A 17,836-nucleotide genomic window follows, 5' to 3' on the forward strand; every position below is an offset into this window, starting at 1 on the left:
AGGGAAGGGAATCTTCAGGGCTCTGGACCATGTAGGAACAGCATTGCTGGGAAAGCTGTGACTTTGATATTGAAGTACAACAGTGAGAAAGTGTTTGGGGCTGATTGTGCACTCCATGATTTGTTGTCTGGTGGTGGGATCCAAGGTACATAAATCCCTTTGTGCCAGGGATGCTGAAGTACAAGGGGGGATCCATGAGCTCCAGCTGTGGAGGGATCCTGGTCCATACAGATTCACTGAAGGGGCACCCTGGGGTTATTCTGCAGAAGTCCCTGTCTCCTGAATCTTCTGCCATGTCCCACCTCTGTGTCCATTTCCCAATGAAGCTGCTGCTGCTGTGTCCCCTCCACCCATCGCTCTCTCCCTGAGCAGGTCCCCAGTGTCCCTGCCTGCCCTGGGCAGGGGCAGAGTGTTGATGTTTGGTGCTTTGCAGTGAAAAACAACTGAATTCCATCAACAGCACTTTTCTTACTGCTCGGCTGCTTTAAAATGTGCAAATTTTGTCCTGTTTTAAATGCTTCCCTTCTCTAAAAATCCCTCTGACACCGGCCCTGGGGAGGGAGAATCTAAGCTGGCGGCTGGCGCCCAGAAAATTCCCTATTTGATAGGACAGGGAGATTAACAGCAGCTGATTTGGGATTTAGGGAGGATTAAGACAACTCAGGTACCTGCTGATAGCTGATATTTCTCCAGCAGTGCCTCTGTGCTGGAAAAAGCAGTTTCTTTGGTGCCAACCAGAGCAGCAGGGATGGGAACAGAGCTTGGACACTGCACGGAGCATTTGGGGGTGACAAGGGGACATGTGGGCAAATGCTTGTGACCTTCAGGTGGCCACACCAGGGCCAAGTGCTGCTGCACAGGGGGTTGGTGCTGGCCTGGCTCTTCACCTTGGCTTGAGTGTATTTTCTTTTCCTTTTATTTATTTTTTTTTTTTTTAATATAGTTAACATCTCTAAAGGTCAGGGTGCAAGAATTGTCTGTATCCAGAGCTTCAAAATAAGGAAAAGGATGCAAATGAGGGCTGGGAGTCAGCTCCCACCTTCCCCAGCCTGACCCTTCTCCAGTCCATGGGAACACCAGCCAAGGGGAGCAGAGCCCCATGCCAGTTGTCTTCAGGCTCATTTAGCTTATCAGAGGCATCATCAGCTCGTGTTTGATCTGACTCCTGGCTCAGCTCTTCACCCCTCCCGGTCCTCACAGAGCCACCGTTGCTCCTGCAGCTCCCACAAATCACATTTCTGCCATTCTCTGCAGTTTGGGGTGGGGGCACAGGGAAATGCAGGGGGTGCTGGGGAGGGTTCTCAGTACCTGCCTCCTCACACCCCTCCCCAAATCTCCATCATTTCCCACCAACAGCAAGTGGAGGCTGCAGCCTGTGCCTGGCCAAGCTGCTCCGTGCCCAGAGCTGGGAGTGAATTCCCAGGAGCTCCTGTGTTGCTTTGTGCTTGATTAACCTTTATCACAGAGTCAGGAACAAGACAGATCAGGGGCTGGGTTGTCTTTGGTGCTTCTGACGTGGGGCTCTGCTTGGCTGCTTCTTGCTCTGGCTGGTGCATAACAATTCCTTTCTTGGGTCTGCAGTTACCCTGGGAGTGTATTTACACTTCCCTGCTCTCCTTGTCTCTCGTTGAGATAATTATTGTTTTTGGTATCTAATTACTCCTTTACTTTACATAAAGCCTAGTGATTTGAAAAGTCTCATTTTGAAAGAGCTGAAATCACACAGCAGAGCCCAGGATTATTCACAACAGCATGGGGGGGTTAAAAAATGGCTTTTAATCTAATAATTTTTAATTGCATAAATGAATTTCCCCCTAACTGCTTGGAGTTAATTAATATTGAAATGCCACTTACAGACCTGGATGTGTAAGAACACCAGTTTTCTGCACAGGGGGAGTTGTAGCCTTAGTTCAGCCTGTACAAGGTGGGTTCTAATGTTTGTATAAGTAATTTCCTAATTAGATGGGATTTAAGGATTGAGGGGCTGACATTGGGCAGGTGGATGTGCTGAGTTTGAACATCTCTGCTAATCCAGTCAGGATTTGCTCTGGGGGACCCAGGGCCCTGTAAAGACTTTCCCTGGGATTTCCCAGACTATTCAGCCTCAGTTTTCAGTGCATTAGGAAACAGAAACGTGGCTTTTTCCCTAGGAGAGGGATGGTCCTACACCAGGAGCCCTTGCAGTGGATGCTCCCTTTGGCAGCAGCAGGGATAAAGGGATGTGTTGGAGCATCCCAAACTGGATGCCAGACACGAGTGAAAGGCACCATTGTCCCCCCTGACCAGCCCAGGGACCCTCAGGGTGGCCCCAAGTTCCCAAATTCCCCTAAATGCCATTGCCAGAAGAGCCCTGATCCCCCCCCGCCAGGGTGCAAGGAGCCAATTTCCTGGCCCAGAGCAGCACCAGGAAGGTCAGACTTGCCCAGGAGATGCCTGCAAGGCCGGTGGGATTGTGATTGTGGCACTGGTTTGGGACAAAACCCTGGGAAACTGGGGTTGTCCAGCACCTCCCCTTGGCACTGGGAATGAGGGTGGGTGGCAGCAGCAGCCTCGGTTTCTTATGGTCCTTGATTGCATCCCAGGGATCAATGGAAAATATTTTATTGTGCCTTTTGTCTCTATTCGAAATCAAGCAGGGAGGTGATTAAATACAAGGCCATCTTTGGAGCTGACAGGTTTATTTCTGCAGCTCAGGGAGAAAAGCCATTCTGTGCTGGCTATAAATATTAGACAGGACACACCGGGATTTATGTAAGATAAATTCCCACCCTCCCCCCTTCTCCAGTCAGGACAGAGTGATGCCTGTACATTAATATCAGACTAAAATGAGGACAATTTTTCACTAGATGGCTTTAGATAAATGTAAAAATTCATATGGCATCTGTGTCCATTAACCAGGAACTTAAATTTGGGAAGCTGTAAAGACGGTGCTCATGCAGAAAGTGACCATTTGCTGCCTGGAGCAGCAGGAGCCTCCCTGCTCTCCCTCATCCAGGGTTGGGAGGATCCTGGAGCCTGGAACTCACCTCCTCCAGCCTCGGGGTTGGGCTGGGATGTGCCTTCTATAAACTCAAAGATGGTTTTCAACTTCAAAATATTGATTTACCCGTCCATTTTATCTGCAACCAAACAGAATGTCCATAAATTCCACACAGCAGGGCAGGAAATGCCATAGATAGATGTGACTTTTCAAATGTGCCATCCACATATTCTTACCTCATTGCTTGATAGTGAGAAATTCTTGCTTGCCAATATTCATATTAAAATATATTTGTGCTTCCTATTCCGATAACTGGCAGCCTCTCATCAGGATTAATTTCCCCGTTTTTCTGAGGGGGTTGCTGGTTTGATTTTTTGTTTTTATGGGTTTTTTTTTCTAAGGCAGCACATTTCTTTGTAGCCAGAAGGCAGGCAGTGCTGTCAGACACTGCACGTGGGCTGCCCTGCCTGTCTGCAGCCAGATCTCCCCAAGCAAGCAGGGAATGACAGTGGGACTGGGGGCTCTGGGAGGCTCTGGGGGTGTCCTGGGAGCCCCTGGGGTGGGCAGGTGAGCCCTGCCAGGGATGGCCCTGAGATGGCAGGAGATTCCAGGAGTAGCAGCTTAACCAAGCCAGACTAGAAATGTAAAGACATGGCCTTACCAATGCCAGGGTAGCACGGTGCCCATGCTGGAGGGGCTGGAGCTGGAGTTAAATCAGCTCAAACGTTGCCCCTTGAGGTTTGTTTAGAGGTTTGAGGAGAGCAAGTGTCTCACTGGGTGCTATAAGGAGTACAAGAGCTGCCAAAGGAACAGGCCATCAGAGGCTGATGGATATTCGTGTTGTCTTCCCTGAAACCTCTGAGCAGAGGAAGGAACTGGGAAACATTGACTTCTGCATGTATTTGTCATTAATATTTTATTATATTTAGTCTGAGGTTTATTAAAAATGCAAATCTGTTTACTTAACAAATGAAAGTTAAATGCCCAGGAAAAGATGTGGCAGCGCTTGGAGTGTGTGTTCTCTCTCCCTGGGGCAGTGGGAGAGAGGCCTGAGGGACTGGGAGGTGCTGCCTGAGCAGCTCCTCTGAGGAAATTGAGCCTGGAGAACCCTGGCTCTGTGTGACAGGAGGGACAGTGGCCAGCCCTTGGAGCAGTCATGGGGATGTGACATGTGGGTGACAGGCAGGAATGCAGCCTGGTCTGTGGCTGTGCAGTGACCAGGCACCCAGCTGATCCCAGCTGCTGCTGTTGTTTATTCCATTAAATCAGAGTTTGCAGCCTGGAAAGCTGCAGGACCCTTGTTTGGATTGCTACAAAAATGAAATCAGGTGTTTGGCACCACTGGGGACCATGAGGCCATGGACCATCATGGTCTGACTGGACTGTAGGGAAGGGACAGCCCTGGGAGTCAGAACCATGGAATCACAGAAGGGGTTTGGGTTGGAAGGGACTTTAAATCCCATCCAGTGCCACCCCTGCCATGGCAGGGACACCTTCCACTGTCCCAGGGTGCTCTAAGCCATGTCCAGCCCGGCCTTGGACACTGCCAGGGCTGCATCCTCTCCTCTCCTGAGCAGGAGGAGACCCCTGAGCAGTGCAGACATGATGGAAACCTGCTCTGGGGAAGGGGGGATGCCCAGGTGGGCACTGCCCTGGAGGCAGGTACCAGGTGTGTGTGTGTGTGTGTGTGGGCAGGAGCCACCCCAAGCCATCACAGCCCATCTCATTCCTGCTGCAGCTGCTTCCCGTGGCACAGCCGGGCTTTGCCAGGCCCTGGCTGTGCCATGCCATGCTATGCCATGCCCTCTCAACTAACCAAGTGTGTTTGGCACCTTTTCCCGGGGTGGTGCAGCCTCATCCCACACCTCCTGCCCTACCCACCACAGTTCTTCTCTCCCCTCTCATAGTGCGGACGCAATGCGGAAAACTTCGACCGGTTTTTCACTCGCCATCCACCCGTGCTAACACCTCCCGACCAGGAAGTCGTCGGGAACATTGACCAGTCAGAATTCGAAGGATTTTCCTTTGTTAACTCTGAGTTTTTTAAGCCTCAAGCCAAGAGCTAAGTTGCTGTGCAGATCTCATCCCTGCGTCTGTCATCCAGTTCCAGCCGCTGTTGTGGTGACACATTCCATTGCAAAACTTGCATCCATGGGTTTTGTTTAGCTCATTTACTGGAGTGACCGTATTTCAAGTGTCTTCCTTGTTATTTGGGGTGTCACTGGAGGGAAGTGATGTGCAAGAACTGCTGCAAATGGGCTTTTGTAACGTTTTGTTTGTAGAAAATGGGAACAGCTCAGTGGGTGACAGAATGAAAACAGAGACACGGTGACAACTGGGAGAAATCTCTTCATCATGTGCTTTAATTTCTGCTCTTTTCTTTTTCTAGTGTTTTAATATAATCATGAAATTTTAATATTTAGCCTTCTTAGCCTTAGTGGCAAGTAAGTGTTTTTAATGAAACCATTTCCCTGGAGTCTCTCTCCTCCCAAAAGCTCTGGAGAGCCAAGATGTTGGTTCTGGCTCCTTTTTTTGGCTGTGTCCTGCAGTGTCCAGCCCCACCACAGCTCCCCTTCCCTGCACAGATGCCTTGGGCTGGGTTGTTCCCAGCACTGGGTCCCAGCAGTGGGATAAGTTATTCGGGAAGGCAGAGCTGCCATTGGCAAAGATTTCTCCTGATTGTGCACTTCCTAAGTAGCATTTTTTTAAAACCCAAGCAAACATCAAGTGGTAAATGGGAAATTTGGAAGAGCTGCTTTTGAATCCGTGGTTACCCTGGTTAACACCACCAACATTCCTTCCGTAGTGAAGCTTTTTCTTCTTTCCAAATGCCAAAGACGTTGGTGGGGTTTGTTACCTGTGCTTTAAATGTGTCAAAAATGGTATTGACCCAAACGGGAGGTATTTAACTCTGACCAGTATTGTGAATTCTGATAGGAAATGTGTAAAGAAACTTGTTTCAACAGATACTTCTATCCTTAAAAATTGCCTCTAGGTATTTAAATGGCCCGAGTTTTGTTTCTGGCGTCAAAGGAAACATTTCAGGAAGGGTGAATTTCTCTTGAAAGGACAACAATCACGCTGCTTCCTTTTTTTACCCCTGCAGATGTTTGTGGGCTGTCACTGTATCAATCTGCTTGATTTGTAATGTGCCAATTTATTTTTTTCTGATACTGATTATAAAATAAAAGGTGAGAAAAGGCCCCAGAAACCTGCATGTGTTTGGCAGTAATGAGTTTCTGCAGTTCGGCAAGGTGATTCCTTCCCATAGCCGGGGCTGGAAGCCGCCCCGGCTGCTGGGGGATGCTGCCTCCTTCTTCCTCTGCGTTTGTCCCAAAAATCTGAGGTGGGATGTACTGGAAGCATCATCCAGGAGGGAGCGATTGCCCGCAGCCTCCTGCAGCAGCCCACGCTGCCCTGCCCGCCCGGGCGCGGCCAGGGAAGGAGTTTGTGCGGATGACCCCGGCAGGAAGGACGGTCCGAGGCGAGGACACGGCAGAGCGCTGCCGCTCGGGGATGTCTCGCAGCGCCTGGAGCACAACTGCGGCATCGCCTCGCACTCGCGGAGACTGCAGAGCCCGGCCAGGCAGCGAGCGCCGTGACTCATCCATCCATCCATCCATCCTTCCCTCCATCCCTGCCGCCCTCCCAGGAGCGCTTGTGAGAAGCGATTGGCACTTTCAGCTGAAGAAGGATTACAGGTTCCTCTTAACCTCGCTCCTGTCTTTGGGAATCCGCGTCTGCCAAGTTCTGCGGGTCCGGACGCCGCAAGGTTGTTCCGAGCGGTCCCGAGTCCCGGCGGGAGCTGATCCCGGTGTCCTCCCCCGGCACCCCCGAGCTCGGCACGGGAGGGGCTCCTTGGCAGCGCTCAGGGGATCCCCGTCCCTGTGGCCGGGCAGAAATGCTGCTCGGGGCAGCCCTACCTGGAGCACAGTGCCACGGGCTGTCTGCCACGCCGTGTCACTGCCCTGCTGTGCCACCACCACGCTGTGTGACCGCCACGCTGTGCCACTGCTCGTGTCACCACCGCTCGTTGTGTCACCACCGCGCCATGTCACCATGTCACTGCCACGCTGTGCCACTACCACGCCATGTCACCACCACACTGTGTTGCCACCACGCCGTGCCACCACCATGCTGTGCCACCACCACGCCGTGCCACCACCACGCCGTGCCACCACCATGCCGTGCCACCACCACGCCGTGCCACCACCACGCCGTGCCAGCACCACGCCATCCCGCTGTGCTCCTCGCTGTGCTCCTCGTCAGCTCCCAGAGTCAACTGGCCCATTGCTGAAGGCGCTTTCAGCCGTGAGTGTCCCCTGTGCTCCCCTCTCTCCGTGAGACCCACACAGCCATTCCCTGCCTGCTCCCTGACTGTTCATCATCCTGACAGAGCCCAAATTGTCACCAGTTCAGGCAGAATTCAAGGTAAGACACCAGCAGCCTGCACTTTGCTGTGCTCAGCTTCCAGCCAAGGCCCCGAGGAGTGGGGGCTGCTGGAGAGGGCAGTGCAGGGGAGTGGGCTGCCCTGAGCCCCCTCCAGGGCACATTACAGCCTCTCTCAGAGCTTTCTGCTGCCAAAAACGCAGCAGCAGGATGTTTTTCCCACTCCAGGGGTCCCAGGCTGAACATTCCCAAGGGCTGGGGACCACGGTGGCAACTTGCACCCATCACATGTGGATGTGTCATTCCCCTTTGCAGCATCCCACAGCATTCCTGCTTAGGAGAAGCTCCTGGCTTGGTAGGACACGTTGGTTTGGATGGATGTGGCCTTCAGGAACCCTGTGGTCAAGCTCAGAACCTTCCAGGAGCCTGGGGCCACTTCTCACAGAGAGACCCAAGCCCAGCCACGGCCGCTTTGCCAGTGACCTCCCGTCCCCCGTCCCTGGGGGACCCTGCTGCCATCGAGGTGGGCTTGTCCTCACGTTCCAACTGCTTCACCCTTTGCCTGCAGAGCTCTGCACCTGAAGCTGATCCCTTCACCTTATCTGCCCTTCCCTGCTCCTGCTCTGTGCCATCAAATCCACATCTTCTTCCTTCCCTGTGCTGGAGAGGAGCCCCAGAGAGACCCTGGTGCTCAGGGATGGGCTGGCAGCCCCCAGTGCCCTCCGTGGCATCACTGTGCTCAAGGCCTGACAGCACAGCCTCATCCTGGCTCTTCTCCTGCCTTTTCTCTATCAGCTCCTTGAGTTCCATCCAGACCTGGTTTTCTTCCCACCTCACCTCTTCTCTGTCGTCCTTGGCTTTTCCTGATCTTCCTCCCCAAGGCTAAAGCCATCCTGATGGGATGTCTGCTATGGCAAGTGGAATCTCCAAGCACCCCCAGAGGTCCTGATGCACTGCTGGCTCATCTCCCAGGGCTCAGTCCAGAGTGTGGTGCTCCTGGCCTGTCCAGGCTGGCAGGAACACCTTGATTCATGTCCTGGCCATGCTCCTGCCTGAGGCATGAAGGTGCCCCAGTGTCCCACTGGGCCAAGAGGGGCTGCAGGGAGGACACAGCATCTCTCCTGCCAGGTCCTTCAGCAGGACAGCAGTGAGAGGTCAGCCATGAGGGTGGGTGGGGTGCAGGACCTGCAGGACCCCCACAGTTACTTTCCTCAGTTCAAGCTGGCAGATTAATCCAGGGTTGGAAATCCTGGTGCAGCAGAGCACAGCGAGGACCTGGTGTGGTGGGGCCACACTTCAAAGGCAAAGTCTGGGAAAAGTGGAAAACAAATACAGGTTTCTGCAAGGCATTAAATTTGTGACAAGGCAGGGGAAGGTCACCTCCAGCAGGGAGTTGGGGTCTCTCCTGTGTAGGGCCATGGAAGGAGGGGTGGAGAAGCTTTTTGTCCCTGTTGGCTTTAGTGATGAGGCAGAGCAGAGCCAGTTCCCAGCTGCCAATGTCCCTCCACTGCCATCACTGTGGATGAAGGAAGTGTGGAGCTTGTGCTGTACCCTCAGTGCTCAGTCACCCCTCCAGCCACGGCTCTGTCACCTCCCACAGCAGGACAGCCCCGAGCCAGGCTCTCTCTGATGTGCAGGGTTTAGAGGAGCAGCCCACGCACTCCCAGCCTGGCTCTGCAGTGCTGATAGCAGGTTCCCAGCTCTAATCCTGACACTAACGTCCTTTTCTTTCCCTTTTTTGGCTTGGGTGTAGCTGCAAAGTTGTTCCTCTTAAGAAATTGCAATGAGAAAATGTTGCATATGTGGAATTTTCCTTCTCGGAGGTTTTGAAGTGCTGTGTGTTTTCTCTGTACAACCCTGGAGCAAATCACATCCTCTGTCAATGAGCCAGTGCTGGTCGACACCATATCACGGCATCATTCAAAAATCGAGCTTAAAGCAAAAAGAGCTCTTACAGCTGATTAATTTGTGCAAATTTTGACAGGGTGGCGACTCTTGCTGCCATTTCGAGGCATGTTGCTTCCTCCAGGCTCCTTCCTCCTGTGCAGTGCCGAGCTCTGCTTGCAGGGAGGGCTCAGAACTGCTCCGTGCTCTCTCCCGCAGCCAGCAGGAGGGGAGGGACGCTCCCTCCCCAACGCCCCCGGCTCTCACCTGTCCCTCTGTGTCCCGCTCGCGTGTTTCAGGCGTGTTTCACTTCTTGTTCTCCTTTTCTTGCCGGCGGTGCGGGGCCGCTTCTGTTGTACAGGGCTGTGAGTTCCTGCCCGGTGCTGGAGCGCTGGGCCAGCTCGGCTCCCGCGGGGACACCCCCGGGGGGTGCTGTCACCTCTCCCTCCTTCCCCGCTTTAACTCTGTGCTTTCCGTTTAACAGAAAGACAAACGCGACACTTCCAACTTCGACAAAGAGTTCACCCGGCAGCCGGTGGAGCTCACGCCCACGGACAAACTCTTCATCATGAACTTGGACCAGAACGAGTTTGCTGGATTCTCCTACACTAACCCCGAGTTTGTCATTAACGTGTAGTCGCGGCGCAGGCCTGCCCTCGCTGTCCCACGCCAGGTGGCCCTGTACATATGACACTAGTCTTCCGGGATTAGCAGTGCAGACACACATCCCCTCCCGCCAAACGCGCCGGCCGCTTCTCCTCGGAGCCTCTCCGTGTCCGTGCCACTCGCTAGCTTGGTTTCCCCAGCCGGAGGTGTCCGGGGTGCCGGTTACCGGTCAGTGATACTTCTAGGAACTATAGTTGGTGGTGACTAATAGAGTTTTTAAACAGAAATATACCAAATTGCTACGGTCTCTGTAATTTTTGCAGCGGGACGCTGAGATCCCAGTGACCCAGCTACTCCCAAAGCGTTGCTGTGGAATGCTAAGCATGGTTGATCGCTTAAAGCGTTTGTCCTGAAGCTTGCGATGAGTGTGAGCTTGTCTTAGAGGAGCCTTTTGTTCAAGACATGGATATATTTGATCAGTGTGGAAAAAAAAAAAAAAAATCTGCTTCTAGACCTCTATTTTCCGATGCATTGTCCGCAGGGTCAGCCCGGCTCACCCGCCTTCCCCGCCCTCTGCCACTCCAAACCACTCCCGTGCCGGCTCTTGTAAATCAGAGCAAACCTTTTTCTAAGTGAAAGGTGGGGGGTTTTTGTAACATCTGGAACAGTTTGCAGTTTTGATACGCTCTGTCAGCACTCGCATAAATCTTTCACAGACACTGTCGAGATGTAACAGCTCTGTAAAGGATATTAATATTCTACCAAAACAAAACACATTTATATTCTTGGTTTACAATTTACCAACTGAAAACACGCCCAAGACCAAAGGGCTGCACTGAGGGCTATTTATAACGGAAACTTTTCTACTTTCCACCCTCTGCTATTCTCTTCCAGGCTCCAAACCCATGGATTTCACAGACATCTTGATTTCTCTGATTTCCACCAAATTCCTGGGGGTTTTAGTCAGTAATCCAGGACCTTCTGCATCATTTTAAAAAGACTTCTGAATGAGAAGAGACAATTCCAGCAGCCGTTTGTGAGGCAGAGCCGTGGCGTGAGGGAGGGCAGGGGCAGGCAGGGGAGGAAGGATCAGGAAGGAGGGAGCAAGGACAGGAAGGAGAAGATGAGGGATGGACAGGTGAAGGCTGAAACAGGTAAAAGAGGACAGGAGCAGGCAGAGGAGGGCAGGAGCAGGGAGAGAAAGGCAGGAGCAGGGAGAGAAGGGCAGGAGCAGGGAGAGGACAGGAACAGGGAGAGGAGGGCAGGAACAGGGAGAGGAGGACAGGAGCAGGGAGAGATGGGCAGGAGCAGGCAAAGGAGGGCAGGAGCAGGCAAAGGAGGGCAGGAGCAGGCAAAGGAGGGCAGGAACAGGGAGAGGAGGGCAGGAACAGTCAGGAGAGGGCAAAAACAGGGAGAGGAGGGCAGGAGCAGGCAGAGGAGACAGGAGCAGGCAGAGGAGACAGGAGCAGGTAGAAGGGGACAGGAGCAGGGAAAGGAGGCAGGAGCAGGCAGAGGAGGGCAGGAGCAGGCAGGGGAGGACAGGAGCAGGGAGAGGAGGGCACGAGCAGGCAGAGGAGGCAGGAACAGGCAGAGGAGGCAGGAGCAGGCAGAGGAGGGCAGGAACAGTCAGGAGAGGGCAAAAACAGGGAGAGGAGGGCAGGTACAGGGAGAGGAGGGCAGGAGCAGGCAGAGGAGACAGGAGCAGGTAGGAGGAGGCAGGAGCAGGGAAAGGAGGCAGGAGCAGGTAGAGGAGGGCAGGAGCAGGCAGGAGGGGACAGGAGCAGGCAGGCACTGCCCTCGGTGGCCGGCCAGTGACCCTGGTGACTGTTGGGTTCACAGAGGCTGAGCCCCAGGTGAGCATCCCCCCAGTCCCTGTCACCCTGCTCCCGTCACAGCCCAGTCTGGCTGGTTTGCAGAACCCCGGGTGTGTTTTCTGAGCCAGCACTGGTTCTGCTGGATGCAGCCATTCCTCCAGGCCCCAGGGAAATGGGTGGGATTTCTACAGAGGAAATTCTAGTTTGTAGATCTTTTATAAACATGAAAGTCTACCTTTGGAAATTATTTTCTTCTTTTAATGATTCCTTGAGAACTAAAGGCTGCCAGCAGCTAAGGCACTGTCCCAGTGCTGGGGGCCAGATGAGTGTCCCCTCCTGCCACACAGCCACGGGCACTGTCCTGTTCCTGCCAGGGTGACAGCTGAGCCCGTGGCCTCGGGTCCCACCCTGGGCTGGAGGAACCCAAACCAAACCCAGAAAAACTGCAAATTGTGCCAGATCCAGGAGGGGGTGTAGGAGGGGCTCTGCAGCAGGCGAGTCCCAGGGCTCGGGGGGCTGTGGGGGCTCCCCTGAGCCCGGCACGTCCCGACGGCATCACTCCATCCTCTGCAGACCACAGCTGACCTCAGAGCATGTTACCGTGACCTTCAAACCTGTCGCTGCAGAATTAGTATTACTTCAGTGGTGAATGTCTTTAATTTCCGTATCTTTGGCTCTGGAGGTGCTCCCAGGTCTGTGCAGGATGCTGCTGGAAGGTCTCCGGGGCTGAGGGGCACCCCGGGGCCGTGGGCACACTGCAGGAGCTGCTGCGGGGGCAGTCACACCTTTTCTGTTTGGAACTTCTGTGTCTGTGTTGGGGTGACACTTGTGCATGGAGCAGGCGCTGCTGGAGGCTGAGCAAACCGGGTGGCCTTGGAGGGGACCTGCAGGGGAGCTGGGATGGGGCACCAGGCAGCTTTGGGGGCAGGTTTGGGATTGAGATCCACGCTCTGGGGCGAGCTTGGCAAATGCCAGGTCCTCTTCCCAGGACTCATACCTTGAGTACTCCTGACACTGTCCATTCTGCTGCTTGCCAAACTCTTGTTCCGAGACTTATTTCCAGATGACCTGTTTCTTCTGTGGAGGAACGTGCAGTGGGATGTGCCTGGCCCTGCACAGACACTCAGATCTGTGTGGATTCCTCCAAGGAAGGGCAGAGTGACAGGGGTTGAGTCACCATTTGCTGTCATTTGATGATTTAATCTTCACTGTTGGATGGGGAAGGCAGAGCTCTGGGAGGATGCTCAGAGCTGTGAGCCTCGGGAGAGCCCTGGTCCCCCAGGTGCTCCACAGATGAGTGGAGAAAGCCCAAGGAATCCATGCCCAGAGCACACTGGAGCTGCTGAGGATGCAGGGGGAGGGGTCCTCAGGTCTGATGTCCCACCTGTGTTCAGTGGGACAGGCAGTGGAGTCCCCTGTGGCAGAGGGGGACCCAAAGCCCCGGGGAGGGCAGAGGGGAGCCTGAGGAGGCAGGACACGCACAGGATGGCACGTCCTGACTGTCCCAGGTTGGATTACATCCCAGTGCTACAGGTAAGTGTGTTCAGGCTCTCAGCTGGTTTCCCCTGGGACAGTGTGGATCAGACAGTTCCCCCCGGGCTGTGCTGACCCCTTGGCTGGTCTGGGGCAGCTCCAGAACCTGTCCTGCTCCCAGTGTGACTCCACTCATTCCTGGCTGGGGGCTGCTGCTGCTGCTGTGCCTGTGACCCCTGGCTGGAGCTCTGAGCAGCCTTCTCATGAGGAGACCCATCATGGATCCATTTAATCCATTGAATAAATAAACAGGGGGTTGTGCAGTGGCCAGCCCATGCAGACAGGTGGGAGATGAGTGGGCACAGGGCAGTCGCTGTGCTCTGATGGTTGTGAGCCCAGGGCTGTAACCCCAGGGGGGAACTAAGGGGATCTGAGCACAGGACACAAGGATCCTGCTGTTCCCAAGGGTTGGGATTGCGCCTGGAGGGTGCAACCTGCTCACACTGCCAAGGGCTGTGGCTGCTCTGCTGTGGCAGGAGCAGGTGAGGCTGCTGACCACACGCCTCTGGCTCCATGCATGGAAGTGTCACCCAAGGTGTTTATTTCTGATCACATTCAAAGTGGCAATTAAAACAAGGAGGAAAAAAAAAAAAAGAAAAAAAAAAAAAAAAAGAAAAAAAAAAGAAAAAAAAAAAAAAAAAAGAAAATGTTTATTGTTGAACAGTTTGTGTTTGTGAATTTGATTTCACCTGCAAGTATTTGATGACTTTTCTACATCCTAGACTACCTGCTCTGTGTTGTCAAACGGTTCTCATGAAGACCTCCTTTTAGATGGGCATATACTCTTGATTCAATTTGCTGCATGTACGAAAAAAATAAAATATTTAATTTTAAAGAAACCCTGAGAGCTTGGCTTCCTTTGCCCACGGGGCTCTGGGGACAAGGCAGGAGCTGGGTGTGGGGGGTCCTGGGGACCGGGGTCTCCCAGAGGGGCCCCACCGAGTCCTGGCACAGCAGGAAATGCTGGGAATTTTCAGGGCTTTGGTCAAAAAGCTGCAGAGCTGGAGATGATCAGTGAATGGAGCTGCTCCAGTGCAGGTCCCAGAGAGGAGGGTGCAGCCACCCTGAAAGGTGCTCATGGAGGGTGGAGAGGGGACGGAGGGGGACGTTCTCTGCATCCCCAGTTAATTGCTCACTAACGAGTTACCCAAAGCTGCCGGGGAGGCTCTGCACCACCCCAGAGCAGCACCCGCAGTCTCTGGAGCTGGGCAGGGCTGTGGGCAGGAGGTGCCTGCACTGGTGACTGCTGGGCAGGGGCAGCGGCCGGGGGGTCGGGACCTGTGGGATCCCCCAGCCCCTGCAGGTGTCCCGGGGGCTGTGGGGACTCCCAGCACCATCAGTGTCTGCTCGGGCTCTGCAGAGCTGCCTGGCGTGTCCCTGCCCTCCTCCATCCAGGAACTCTGCTTTCTTAGGAAGTGCCTGTGTGGAACCGGGTTGGGAAGGGCTTCTCCTCCTGTCTTTGATAACGTTAGACAAGCTTCTATCCAGCAAAATATCCTCATCCCTCCCACCCCGTGTGGCTGATAGTCAGCAGGGACACCTCAATTCTCCTGGAGGTGCGAAAACTGCTCGGCTGAGCCAGCCCTGGCACTGCTGGCACACCCTGGCATCTCCTCCAGGCTGTGCAGCCCTGGGGGGTGTCCCCCCGCCCCGAGCCCCAGCCCCTGCTTGTTCCCTCACCCCCAGCCATGCCAGGAAGGCACCCCCCGCCCAGGACAGGGATTTGGGGTGCCTGGTTGAGCCCCTCCCCAGGCTCACTGATGTGCCCATTCCCGGCATGTTGGAAACTCCTGAGCTTTGCCTCCTCTGGCTTGTGTAAGTGAAACATTTGGTTTTGTGACACTTTCCTTAATTATGGGAGCTAATGACAAAACCATTGTGACAAATGACTCAGCTTTTGATAGTGAAGTTAATTAATTCTGAAGTTCGAGCCTCCATTGGAGTATCTGGAAAAACCCGATTAGGAAGTCTGCTTACCCAGCGTGACACGGGCAGCAGGAGCAGAGTCCCTGTGACAGCCAGGTAAAACCCTCCCCGCGGCTGTGAAGGATGATCCGCCCGGAGCGAGGGGATTAAAGGCCAGACATCCCGGTGCTTGCCTCCTGATCCATCCCTCCATCCATCAAAGCATCCAGGGGAACGCAGCCTCATTAATGTTGGACTGAGTGACCAGGAGCAGCTCTGCATTGGGCGCTGACCTTCAAGAGCGTCTCCCCGAAGCCATCTTTCATCTCTTTCATTTGCATTACAATCCTGTTTGCCTCATTATTCCTTATCCACTTCTTCTTCAAAGGATTTAAATCAAATCAATTAAATTGTGGCAGGCTGGAGCAGCACTGAACCTTTCCTCGTGGCGCAGCGTGGTCCGGCTGGACCTGACTACAGAATGGGTTTAATCTTCTGCTATTTGTTCTTTTATTGCTTCTGGGCTGCCACTGCGCACTGATGCCTTTGTTCCCTGTCCATCCTTCCACCCATCCCATGCAGACACACTCCATGGACAGGCCGGTCTGTGCCTGACCTTGGGGAAGGGATTCTCTTGGCTTCCCTCACACAGCCCAGGATCAGGAAGGTGGGGAGCTGCTGGCCATGGAGCAGCTGTGGGAGCCCTGGGGCAGTGCCATAAATGCTTGCTGTCCTGTGCCATCCCTTTTCATCTCCTCTGCTTGTTTTGTGTGCCCAGGGAATCAAAGGATCATGGAATCATTCAGGTTGGAAAGGCTCTCTAAGACCCTCACGTGCAACTGTTCCTCCAGCACTGCCAAGGCCACCACTAACCCATGTGCCTACATGCCACATCTACACAGCTTTTAAATCCCAGCTATGGGGGTTCTACAACCTGGCAACCCTTTCAGTGAAGAAATATTCCCTAATATCCAATTTAAACTCCCCCTGGTGCAAATCGAGGTTGTTTCCCATTGTTCCCTGGGAGAAGAGGCTGAGTCCCACCTGGCTGTACCCTCCTGTCAGGGAGTCAGTGTGAGTACAGAGGGGGAAAAGTGCTGGAGGAATGTCACAAGTGTGGGCAAACCCCCAGCTCTGGGCACACAGCGGGACCGGAAGGTGCGTGGTGCTGGCCCACACATGGCCACCCCTGCTCCCCCAGCATCTCTCAGAATAAAGAGCCTTAATCAGAATGGATTGCTCTTCCTCCCCTGCTATTTTTATTCCTACTCAACTGTCGGAAATCCAGCAGGGAGAGCGGAGCTGGTGGGGAATTGCACCGGCTGGCACCGAGGCAGGCAGCCCGTGCCACGGGCACTGCGGCACGTGTGGCATCGCTGTCACCCCCCGGCAGCACAGCACAGCTCACAGGGACACACCAGCCTCACCACTGGAGTCCTGCTGGAGCCAGTGGATTGCAGCCAGCACTTCCAAAGTGTGTGCAGATATAAATAATCCCCTCGTAGGAGTGGGGAAGGATGAACACATGTGCCGAAGGCTCTGGAGTCCTTATCCCCTCGCAGCCCCCGGGAGCAGGAAAATGAAGTGAGGACTAGGCAGGGCTGGAGCATCTCCCTGCATCGCTAATGATCCAAACTCTCCTTGTATCAGCCTCTCTTCCTTCAAGGAAAAACCTAATCCAACTAGGGATTATTTCTGACTACTTACTTCCTGTCACTTTGCCAATTTAAATGCAGCAGAGCTTTCATCGCTGGATTTGGGAGGACAAAGCCTTACAGATCTCGGGTTAGGACATTTTTGCCTGCAAGGACCACTTTTTTCTTGCAAGAGTTGTACAATCTTTGCAGCGTGGGCTGGATTTTGTTATTTGTTTCTACTTTGCTCAGCATGGTGGGGTCCAGGTCCAAGAGGAGGAAGATGAGGATGGACAAGGCAGGGAACAGGAAGAGGTGATGGATGCGGGGCTGGAGGAGCCCAGGCTGCCCTGGTCAGTGTGCCAGGCTGTGACCCTGCAAGTTTGAGTTGCAGAGCAGGATACCAAGGTCACCAAATTCTCATTGGTCCCAAATCTTAGCGACCCTCTTGGGGAGGCCAAATCTCCAAGCTGGCTCCTGGAGCTGCCACTCCATTCCCAGAGCAGTGACAGGGCTGCAGGGCTTGGCCAGGGTGTCCCCACCTCCAGCCCCACAGGGGCCAACACGATGTGACACGGACTTTGCTTCTGTTTGAGCTCGCTTTGTTCAAAGCCTAGGAAACGGTACATGTGCACTCTGCTCACACCTACACACGCTGTGTTAAAATAACACAATTAAGGCTGCAAAATCCCCCACTTGCAAGGCAATTTGCAGCCCCTCAGCTGTGGGTGGGAGATATCTTTGCAGCCTCTGCGCAGGCCGGGGGCCGGGCAGGGTGCTGGCATCAGGCACTGCCCCACGCGCTGGTGACAGCGGGGGACAGGCAGGGGTGGCGGGGGTGGCAGCGTGGGGGCCTCAGGCACATGTCCCACAGGAACTCAGCCTTTCCCTGCACCATGCTCTGAGCAGCTTTCGTGGAGCCCACGGGATTGCTCAGGACTGGGGATTAGGAAAAGCACGGAGAGCGAGTTTTTACACAGGGAGATAGCGCCAGGACAAGAGGGAATGCGTTTAAAATAAAAGAAGAGAGATTTCTGTTGGATATCAGGGAGAAGTTCTTACCTGGGAGGTGGGCAGCCCTGGCACAGGGT

General features: G+C 54.0%; 1 protein-coding gene and 1 long non-coding RNA gene across 2 annotated transcripts in view; both read left to right on the forward strand.

The window, feature by feature from the left end:
* The window catches only part of PRKCB (protein kinase C beta), a gene marked incomplete at its 5' end in the record, with an annotated part of 88,107 nt that extends 81,291 nt beyond the window's left edge, over nucleotides 1-6,816 (forward strand). Inside the window, one exon of the mRNA XM_083872573.1 lies at nucleotides 4,888-6,816. Coding sequence (XP_083728699.1) covers nucleotides 4,888-5,046 — 159 coding nt within the window. The 3' untranslated portion in view covers nucleotides 5,047-6,816. The remainder of the gene's footprint in view (nucleotides 1-4,887) is intronic.
* A 4,621-nt stretch (nucleotides 6,817-11,437) lies between these two features.
* LOC310915591 lies at nucleotides 11,438-13,917 on the forward strand. The gene is made up of 2 exons (XR_014591192.1): nucleotides 11,438-11,519; nucleotides 11,598-13,917. It is a non-coding gene; the product is annotated as an uncharacterized lncRNA (long non-coding RNA).
* Nucleotides 13,918-17,836: the final 3,919 nt, after the last annotated feature.

This window comes from Zosterops lateralis, assembly GCF_965231275.1.
Source record: "Zosterops lateralis genome assembly, chromosome: 15".
Taxonomy (NCBI): Eukaryota; Metazoa; Chordata; class Aves; order Passeriformes; family Zosteropidae; genus Zosterops; species Zosterops lateralis.